The sequence below is a fragment of the Impatiens glandulifera genome, chromosome 9 (genome assembly GCF_907164915.1).
Source record: "Impatiens glandulifera chromosome 9, dImpGla2.1, whole genome shotgun sequence".
NCBI lineage: Eukaryota > Viridiplantae > Streptophyta > Magnoliopsida > Ericales > Balsaminaceae > Impatiens > Impatiens glandulifera.
The window spans coordinates 26,324,757-26,336,364 of record NC_061870.1 but is presented as its reverse complement, the minus strand read 5'-3'; the positions used below and the strand labels follow the sequence as shown (position 1 = coordinate 26,336,364).

The window sequence follows — 11,608 nt, the reverse complement described above, 5'->3', positions numbered from 1 at the left end:
TTTGCTTACTTTTAACCAAATATTAGTACTAAACTAAGATAAAAGTGGTATAGATGGATTATATATGATAAAATAATTATTATATGTGTTAGAAAGGAATCTCCCAAGCTGGAAAACTAATTAAGCCTTATCATAAGTCTTTTTTTTTTTGTATGAATTTGTGTATAGCATGAAAATGAATCATTCCAATTAATAGTGCTTTAGAGTTGTTTCTTACAAACTTAAGCCTTAAGTAACTATAAAAACATTTCTTTGACTGACTAAAGCAACTTGCTTTACCAAAATACTTAAAAAAAAAATTATTGTAATGCTCCTATATATCAAACAATACAAACCATTAATTGTTTCCCATCTCCAAACTTCTTTGATTAAAATTGTAACAGCTGTTGTTAATCCTGATAAATCTATTAATTGCTAGCTTAGCTTAGCTTAACTTAACTGTATTCACTTAACCATTTAAAAACAATATTGTATTTTTAGTGTGTAATTACTTGATTATTGGATTTACATCTTATATATATTAATAAAATAAGAAGGGTATTAGTTACTTTAAAAACCTTTATTGCATCTTATTCCATATTTGGTTAAATAAATAAAAACTGAATAAAACATTCTTTATTGAACAAGAACAAAAAAAAAAAGAGAAATCAAATACCAAAATGAAGGAGTTAACAAGCTTGGAATGAATCCATTTAAATATTTTCAAATGGGCAAAGAAGGATGTATTCAATCATTGTAGTTTGCTCATGCAATCCTGAATAAATAGATTTAGTGCTTTGTGGGAAGAACCTCCAACTTCTATAGCTTTCATTGCACTTTCTTGAATCTCTTGAGCTCTCTTTCTCATTGGATTGTTTTCCTCCATTACACTTCCCACCATGTTCTTTATCTCATCCCTCTTCTTCAAAGCCAACAACTCCTTTGACCGCACAGCCACGCCCGCTTCATCAGTTAGAAATGCCGCGTTCATCCTTTGTTCAGCGTATAATGGCCACGCGATCATTGGCAAGCTTTTGGTGATTCCTTCTAAAGTCGAGTTCCAACCGCAATGGGACATAAATCCTCCGATAGATGGGTGGCTTAGTATTTCTACCTGTTAGAGAATCATCAATATCCATAATTATTTTTTTAAAATATATATATATATATATATATATATTCAATTTAAGTAGTGTTTACATAATGAAGTCTCTTTAATTTTATATAGATAATGACTTCATGAATTATGAAGAAGATAATTCATAGAATTAATAACTTTTTAACAAATATTGTAAAAGATGTGATCCACTAGGGTAATTTAAAAGATAAAAATCGTGTCTAAAGATTATTTGTAAAATTTTGATTATTTTTTAAAATAAGTTACATCGAAGTAAGGTAACACAATTATCATTTACTTCAACTTTACAGTGAGAATTTTTCTTTAGACATTTAGTAGATAAGATTTTTTTGTTAATTGAGTTTCATTTCTTTTATATATATATATATATATATATATATATATATATATAATAATAATAATAATAATAATAATAATAATAATAATAATAATATTTATAATAATAATAATAATCGAGTCTTCACACTCTTCCCATTGCAACTCATGGGACGTGAATGGATCGGGTTAAAATGGTCAATACTTATAATGTTTGAACTTATGATCTAACTCTCATTGACTAATAATTTAACCAACTAATACTAATTTGCACTCAATAAGGTTTGAGCCTATATCTAATGAGACTTTTATATCATTTCCCGAGCTGTTTGGTTTATCATTTTTTAAGTAGTTATGAAAAAGAAAAATGATTGGGAGAAGAAATTTGGAAATGAAAATAAGTGAGTGAATGAGACGCAATCTGATTTGTTGAAAAAAATAAAATAAAATTTGTTTTTGAACAATAGGCAATTGGTGAAGGCAAATTGTTTTGCTTCTTTGATCAAGCTAGAGGCACTACTCCTTCCCTTATACATTTTCAACTAAAAGGAGTGATATGGAGAGAATTTGGGAGAAGGAACAAAAGAGGAGATCACGTATCACTATATCATTTTGTTATTTTTTCGGCCAATCAGATTGCGCTCTCGTTCTCTCTTAAATTCCCTCCCATCATTTCTCTTCAACCAATAACTTGACGTATGTTATTCACTCTCCTATTTTCTTTTCCAATTTTCCTTTTTTTATCACTTATCTATAAAAATATATATAAGACACAAATAAGACATAATTTTGGATTTAAATGTGAAAAAAAATACAATTATTTTTTTTATTATGATTCAAAATTAGTATGAATCATTTTTCAAAGAATAAACTTAAACCAAATAAAAAATTACTTTCAATTAAAATTTAATTATTTTTAAATAAGATTTCTGATTGGGATAGAAGTTGTGAAAAAAAAAATATAATTTTTAAAATAGGCTCGATATATATTATTATAGGTAATTAAGTTATGCATAGATATTATTTTTATAACTAAAAGTCAATTTCAACACCCTCCTATTAATTAGAAACTTTAATATTTAAATTTTGTATAGATATTATTTTTATTACAAAAAGTCAATTTCAACACCCTTTAATTAATTAGGAACTTTAATATTTAAATTATGTACAGATATTATTTTTATAACTAAAAAATGTCAATTTCAAACACCCTTCAGAAACTTTAATATTTTAAACATTGAATTTCAAAGTAGACATCAATCGATTGATTTCACACATAGTTGGGTTGTTTTTGTTAAAAAAAAAATAATTATCACCTCGTAAAAAATAATAACCAATCATTCATTTTTATCTGGGTTAATCAAATAATCTCATTTTATCAAAAAATAAATAAAATCCAAAAAAAAAACTCAAAGAAGAAACAAGGTCTAAGAGTTACCTGATGAGCCCAGCGTGTAATGACCATGCCAACGTTGCATGTTCTTGTTAAGAACCCATGAGGGAGGAATTTCCCCAAGATTTCCTCGGCGGTGTCCCCTTCGCCGCTTCCGCCGGTGAAAAACGCTGCATCTGCCTGACCACCTTCCACCGGAGGTCGCACTTTCCAGAGAAATCTCCGGCCAGACAGCTCCAATCCCCATGCCAGCTCAGTCACCTGGTCGGCCGACATTGTTCCGCCACTCCCAAACGATACATACAAAACCGACTCTCTAGGCTGCCTGTCGAGCCACGTCAGCGTGCTGTCTCTCGCACGGTCGCACCCGTCAGCTCGACAGGAACCCTTGTCAACGGACCGATTGCATAAACCGGTGCCTTCACCAAAGAGCTCAACTCTTCGTTCTTTCTTAAAGCCTCCAACGTTCCATGCTCCAGATCCTCCCACGTATTCAACAAAATCCCATCGGACAGACCAAATCCAATTCCCATCCTCACATACTCCCTATATGTAGAAACAATCCATTTGTAATTTCCGTTTACTATAAAAAAAAAAGTAGAGAAAGTTGTTAGTTTTAATAATTATACATGTATTGTTGATCACGGCGGTCCAGCATGGGGTCAACCACGTCCTCCGGTCTGACGGGTTTACATCCGGGGATCCATAGCGGTTCAGTCCGGTCCACAAACTGCCCCTCAACTTCCTTATCCAACACTTGACAGTAGGAGGTTAGAGAAAGAAACCAAGCGGTGGATGGAAAAAAAACATATTTAGGCATTCTGAACTCATCAGCTAATTCAAATGATTCCGTCCCGAATAAGTCGGCAATAAAGAGTGTCCTGGTCCGGTCCATTTCAGATAGGGCTAACCGGATGTTGGACCGGGACTGACGCATTTCGACGGCGATCTTGGTGAACAAGGATGCGTTTGCGTCTATAACGCCCGAGATATCGGCCGGAGGCAGAGTAACGATGTTGAGATCTTCAGGGGAATGGAGGAATTGGTAGGCCGGTGGAGTTGTTGCGGTGAGAATAGTGACTTTGAAACCGTGATGAAGAATTAGGGTGTTAGCCAGCTCAAGGATTGGATTGAAATGGCCTATGCCTGGACTGCAAAGAATTACTGCATGAAGCTTTGAAGTTTCCATGGCTCACTCAAGAAAATGATATTTGAGAGAAAACTACTACAAGTATCATTATTTATAAGCACTTCTTTTTTCAATTGAATCTTTAACAAAGTAAAAATAAAAAAAATTTATAAAATGACTATACAAATTTTGATATCTGTAAGTTGAATGATTGAAATGCTTATATTGACCCGTTCACACTCTATCTCGTTACATTTTCAAGCTAAAAATAATCTAAGTGAGAATTATAAAATCACATTTCAATGTTAAATGGTTTACAAATTTGAATTAAATAAAAAAATAAATAAATTAGGATATGTTTATCGGGTGATCAATAAATAATATGATATGTACAACTGTATAATAAGAATTATTTTAAAAATAATAATAATAAATTATTACAATGACCGGTAGCTAGAGAGAGATTCAGTTGCCAACGGTTTCATACATGCTAACAATATTATATGAGACAATAAAGTTAGCCTCCATTTCCATAACCTTTATATTTATTTATATATATATATATATATATATATATATATATATATATATATATATATATATATATATATATAATTATAATGATTCTTAATTTTGAAAGTATCCAAATTAACGGGTCGAGAGCCGTGATTAATTTGGATATATATGTGAGAGTAAATGAATATTTAAGTCGAATTCTAGGTTGAGCCGCCCATAAACTTAAAACGGTTAAAAATAAAATTAAAAATGTTATAAGTATGTTTCGAACTCACAACCTAATAAAATAAATACAAATATTTAACCAACTAGACCAATAACTCCTTATATTTCAAATTCAACACTAAATTTGATGAACGCGAAACATTTTAACAATATAAATTTAACTTTTAAACTAACTAACAATATATTTTTATGTGTTGCATTCCACGAGATCTTCCTATTCCTAGTTATCATAGATTAACCAAATTATTTAAATAATTTAAATTAAAAAATATTATATATATATATATAACTAGACTGCATCCACTATATTACTTATTTATTAATTAAAATATTAAAATATTTTTTATTTTATTTTTTATTTTTAAAAAATATAAAAAATTCTTCAAAATCATACCATATCATTTTTTTTAAGTTAACTTAGTTACCCAAATCCGAACAATAACACTTAGTAAACAACTCTTCATTTTATCTGGGTTAAAAATAGAGAAAAAGTAGATTTTAATGCAAAATGGATCAGTTGTTTCTAAGTGGCCTTATTATAGAGTTATTACAGATGTAATTGTCCATCTGTCTTGAATTATTAAAGTTTGAGATACAATTTGTATACAAAATCAGTTGAGGAATTTAAATTAAACTCTGCAAAGTGCAATGGCTATATCATTAGTAAACATATAACTATTATTAATGGACATATTATTATTCATTATTTAAATAATTATATAATTCACTTAAAATAATCATTCCTTTCAAATAATTATTAAATAATATAATTATAATAATAAACAAATATTATTAAAATATTATACAAACCAAAATTATTATTAGACTATTCTAAAATTAATGTCAAACATGCTAATGATAATATTTATATTGTATTATATATTATAATTTATAATTAAACTCAAATTACAAATAAATTTATAATATTAAATAATTTTTAACTAAAAAACTTATTCTCAAATTTTAAAGGTAGAAAATATCACATCAAATAGAAATTCATCTTTCATATAAAAACTTATTTTCAAACTAAATAAATATTCATACAAACTTTGTAACTTTTTCAATAACTATCTATGGCCATGTTCTCTTTAAGTTATTTAAAAAACTCACACAAAATCTATTTTCCAATCAATCACTTCTCATCCATCACATCACTCATATCATTAACCAAAATACAAAAATACCCTCTATTTTAAATTACAATTTTATATTTTATTTATAAATATCAATACCCTTTAAGTCTTTTTACCAAAAATAATCATTACTTTCTCAAAATCATAACCTATCATCTAAATTTTCTCTCTCTTGGTTTTTTAAAAAACCCAGAACCGAACAAAACCTATATATTTATCAATTTTACAAATTATATTTAATATTTTTTTAAATTCATACCAATTAAAAAATATTATGATAAAATTAATTATAGATTAATAATTTATAAATATATATATAAAAAAAATTAAACATCATTAAAAAAAACACAAATTACACTAAACGAGAAAAACAAATTATATCAAAACTAACATTATTAAGAAAAATAAATATAATTAAACAAACGTAAATTATAACATTATTAAAAAAAACATTAAATTAAATATAAAAATTCACTTTAAATAAAAGTTAAAGGATCAAATTAAATGTTTAAAATAAATTATATAAAAAAATTAAATATTCAAATTAAATTTCACAGGTCTTTTTAACTTTTAATTACACTTATGTGTTTATCAACAGTAACTTAGCATATTTACGTTTTGAAGAGAGAAAATGCTGAAAATGAATTATGAAAAACGGAGTATTGGAACGAGGTAAGTTCAATATGGCCTTAGATAAGATATACAAAATAATTTAAAATAAAACATCAAGAATAATTTAGATAATTATTTAAACAATAATTTGGATTCAAATGAGTAATACCTTCAAATTTTTTCGTGTTCCTTGAGAGACCTTGATTTTAATTTGAAATTTATTTCAGTCTCCACTTGTGTGTTGGAAATATTTTGTTTTATTATATAAAATATATTTTAACATTTTAAAATTATTTATAACAAAAATTAAATTTTAAATAAATTTGACCAATTTTTTAAATTTAAAATAATAAAATTAAAATTTAATTAAAAGAAATTTTTATTAATTAAAAATAATTAATTTAAGAAAGTATCTGTTTGATTAAAGAGCCGCCAAATAATTTTAAAATCAATAATAATTTTGTACACGTGTATAAACGTAATAATTTTATCCGAGATTCTATTGAGTTGAATGTTTTTGGTGATACTCTATGAAAAAACTTTCGCATTATATCTTCAATACTTGTTAAAAATGTCTTTATTTCATAATATTTTGGCTATTTTTTAAAATTTAATTTTGTTACATTTACTTAACTAATTAATTTTTAAGTTAGACATGTATTGATTTTTATTACATTTAAATTTATGAAATAATATTTAAATATTAGTACATTCAATTGATGTTGAGGTTGAGAATCTATATATATATAATGATGTTAATTTTTAAAGTATCCGGATTGCCGGGTCGAGAGCTGTGGTTAATTTGGATACTTGGGTCGGATTGTGGGTTGACCCGCCTTTAAATTTAAAACGGTTAAAAATAAAATTAAAAATGCTAAAGGTATGTTTCGAACTTGCAAACTAACAAAACAAATAAAACTCTTTAACCAACAAGGCTACAAAGACTTTATATTTTAAATTCAACACCAAATTTGATAAACGCGGGACGTTTTAATATTAATATAAGTTCAACTTTTTAACTAACTAATCTATATATATATATAATGATGCTTAATTTTTAAAGTGTCGGGATTGCCGGGTCGAGAGCTGTGGTTAATTTGGATATTTGGGTCGGATTGTGGGTTGACCCGCCTTTAAATTTAAAACGGTTAAAAAAAAATGCTAGAGGTATGTTTCGAACTTGCAACCTAACAAAAACAAGTACAACCTTTACCAATTAGGCTACTAAAACTTTATATTTTAAATTCAACACCAAATTTGATGAATGCGGGACGTTTTAACATTAATATAAATTCAATTTTTTAACTAACTAACTAATATATATATATATATATAAAATGATGTTGAGTAAATGGATACTTGAGTCGGATTGTGGGTTGACCCGTCTTTAAATTTAAAACGGTTAAAAATAAAATTAAAAATGCTAGAGGTATGTTTCGAACTTACAATCTAACAAAACAAGTACAACTCTTTAACAAACTAAACTACAAAAACTTTATATTTTAAATTCAACACCAAATTTGATAAACGCGTGACGTTTTAATATTAATATAAGTTCAACTTTTTAACTAACTAATCTATATATATATATAATGATGCTTAATTTTTAAAGTGTCGGGATTGTCGGGTCGAGAGCTGTGGTTAATTTGGATATTTGGGTCGGATTGTGGGTTGACCCGCCTTTAAATTTAAAACGGTTAAAAAAAAATGCTAGAGGTATGTTTCGAACTTGCAACCTAACAAAAACAAGTACAACCTTTACCAACTAGGCTAATAAGACTTTATATTTTAAATTCAACACCAAATTTGATGAACGCGGAACGTTTTAACATTAATATAAATTCAATTTTTTAACTAACTAATATATATATATATATATATATATATATAAAATATGATGTTGAGTAAATGAATATTTGGGTCGGATTGAAGGTGACCCACCTATAAACTTAAAACGATTAAAAATAAAATTAAAAATGTTATCCGTAATTTTTTTCACGATTTTTTATATTATTAATCGTACAAATGCACGGGGTAAATGCTAGTTAAAGAGAAAAATACTTGAAAAATATAAGTTTAATGTGTTAAAATTTAAAAATAAATTCAAATCTGTCTTTATTATACATTATTATTAATATATTCTTAAAAATATTTTTTAAAAATATTTTATAATCGTTTTTTATTTTTTATTTTTAAAAAACTAAACATAATTTAGGGTTTCTAATCGTTAAAAAAACAATTAAAATCCCAAACAAACAAGGCATTAGGCTGGTGTCCAGATTGCTAATCGGGCCGGACGCGTGAGTTTGGTATGGATTTGGTTGGGGTCAACTGGCCTGGATGCCCGGTCAACACGGTGATTAAACTCTCGGTCGCAGATCCTTGATCGCGCGTGCAGATCCTCGGTCGGACATTAAGAACACTTATTACCGGTTTTGGGATTTCGTTTAGATCTTCCATCATTCGATGAGAAGACTTTAGAAGATTCGTCCACTCACGAAAAGTGTTTTTAACATCATTCTAATTCTAATGTATCAATCAACCCTTAAGAGGGTCAAATTGGGAAGAAAATTTTTTTAGGTAAAAGAATAGCTTTTTGTTTTCAAAGTTCCAATTCTAAAAAATGAGGCTTACCCCTGGCTTCCTTACATATATTAGACTTGACTAATACCAAAATATAAATAACAGCTATCAATTTTAACTCATTTAAAATAATTATTTAATCTTGATTTGACATTAATTTTGATTATTTTGAATTTATTTATTTAAAATAATTATTTAATATTTATAAATTAAGAAGATAAAATAATAGAGTTTACAAAACTATAAAAATAAAATTATACAGTTATTTTGTTTATTATTAAAAAATGGTATGAATTATGTTTCAAAGAAGAAACTTGAACCAAAATGAAAAATCACTTTTAATTAAATTAAATTATTTTTAAATAAAATTTTTAATTGGGAAAGAAGTTACGAAAAAAATATATAAATTTTAAAATAGTCTCAATCTATATTATTAGAGGTAAAATAAATGTGAAAGAATATGGAGAGTAAATTTGAAAAAGAAAATAAGAAAAGAAATGACATTTCATAATTGACTAAAAAAATTCTATTCTCACCATTTTTTTTTTTTTTCGAGAATGACGTGACACATCATCATCTAGTTCTTTCTCCCAATCTTCCGTCTTTCAAATAAATTATATATAGATATTATTTTTACAAAGTCAATTTAATACAATTCCATTATTACAAACTTTAATATTGTAATTTGTAAACATTGAATTTCAATGTAGACATCAGTTAAATTAATTTCATTGCATAGTTAGGTTGCTTTCGTTGAATCATCCATACTATTTAATTAGTTAGCATCAACAAAGACAAAACAAAGCTACAACATTTATAAGAGATCCGATCCAATCCAACCCATATAAATTCACTTAAAGGAAATTTTGTTCATAAAAAAGTTCATATATTTTCTTACTAATTATTTAGAGTTTGTTTTATGAGTGGTTTTTAACCTTTCAAAATTTTCATTAAAACACATTTATATCAACATGTTAATGTCTTTTTAAACATTTTAAACGTTAATTCATTTAATTTAATTTATTAATTAAAATATAATATATTTTTTTAATTAAGTAGAACTATTATGACACTCCACTGTGACTATTGTTTTAACTCAAAACATTTTCAGAATTAAAATATAATATTCTTGCTTTAGTTTTAAAATTTTAAACATAAAAAGATATTTAATAATTTATCCTACAAAACGGGAAATTGGACTAAATGACCCTAAAGATAGGGTCATTTGCGTCCGTGATCACTGATAATTAAATTTGATCTGGTGATCACTTTATTTTTTTTGGACGAAATTACCCTTTTCGCGTAACGCGAAGTGAATTAGGTTAATATAAATACTTAAAATTTTCATTTCCTTCATTTTGTTTCTCTCTCTTCTCTTTCTTCTCTCTCTTCTCTCTCTTCTCTCTCTATTCTTGTTCGTCGGCGACAGCGAAAACTTTGGCGACGGCGACTACGATTATGCCCCATGAATCTACAAAGATAAGAAAACTTAACATGAATCGATGTTTATAATACAGATTTATGTTCTTATTTCCATACCTTCATTTCAAACCCTAACTCTAACCCAAATTGATTTATGTTCATGTTTCCAGCATCTCCATCTGAAAACTCTAAATCAATTAAATCTGTTCATATTGGTTCATACTGGTTCATACTGGTTCATATTGATTCATATTGGTTCATTTTTTTTTGTTCATCTTATTGTTCTTATGTCGATGATGATATTTGCAGATCATATGGGTTCTGTTTTGCGAAGGGCTTCTCGTTACGCGAAGGGCTTCTCGTTTCGCGAAGTGCTTCTCGTTACGCGAAGGGCTTCTCGTTTCGCGAAGGGCTTCTCGTTACGCGAAGGACTTCTCGTTTCGCGAAGGGTTTCTCGTTTCGTCATATGGGTCTGGATTCAGTGAAGAAGTACTTACAGCAAGACAGAAACCGGCTAAGTGTCGACGTTATAGATGAAAGATTTTCTCAATAGTCAATACAATTGAGTTGTTTTCATTTAGGTGTTCTATAATTATATGTTAAAGGGTTTATTTATAGAATTGCATTTTGAAAGGGGGGGAGACATAGAGAAATTGAGATTGGACTTGGATAAACTTCCTTTCATATTAAGGGACTTTAATCCAATTTGTATTATTAAACCTAATCCTAATGGACATTAAAATAAGCTTCATTTCCTCAAATTCTCTAATTAAAATGAAGCTTCATTTCCTTTGTCTGTTTTATTTTTTTAATCAGATATATATAAAGTTTTTCTAATTATTAATGTAATATTGTACTCTCATCCTGTCACCTAAAGAAATCAAATGATAAACATATTTTTGTTATTTACAATTTGGGATAGAAATTTAAGACAAAACTTACCAAAATGTAATGTTTTTATCATTCATACTCACCAAGAAGTTTCAAACTAGACTAGAGAGTTATCATATATAAAGTTATAAAAAACAAAAAATGGAGGACCAATCTAGTTATTATTTGAACAAATAAGATATATCTTTTCTTTGGATATTAGTGGTAGTCTATTATGGAAATGAAGAATTGTTCTCATTCACCTAATCATTCACCTAATATTTTCTTTGTCC

At 27.4% G+C, this 11,608-nt stretch overlaps 1 protein-coding gene across 1 annotated transcript; it reads right to left on the bottom strand.

Annotated features, from left to right (window-relative positions):
* Positions 1–730: 730 nt before the first annotated feature.
* Positions 731–4,014, bottom strand: LOC124916099 (anthocyanidin 3-O-glucosyltransferase 5-like). The gene is given in 4 exon segments (XM_047456832.1): positions 731–1,093; positions 2,871–3,215; positions 3,218–3,371; positions 3,455–4,014. Coding segments are annotated over 4 exon segments (1,422 nt in total).
* Positions 4,015–11,608: the final 7,594 nt, after the last annotated feature.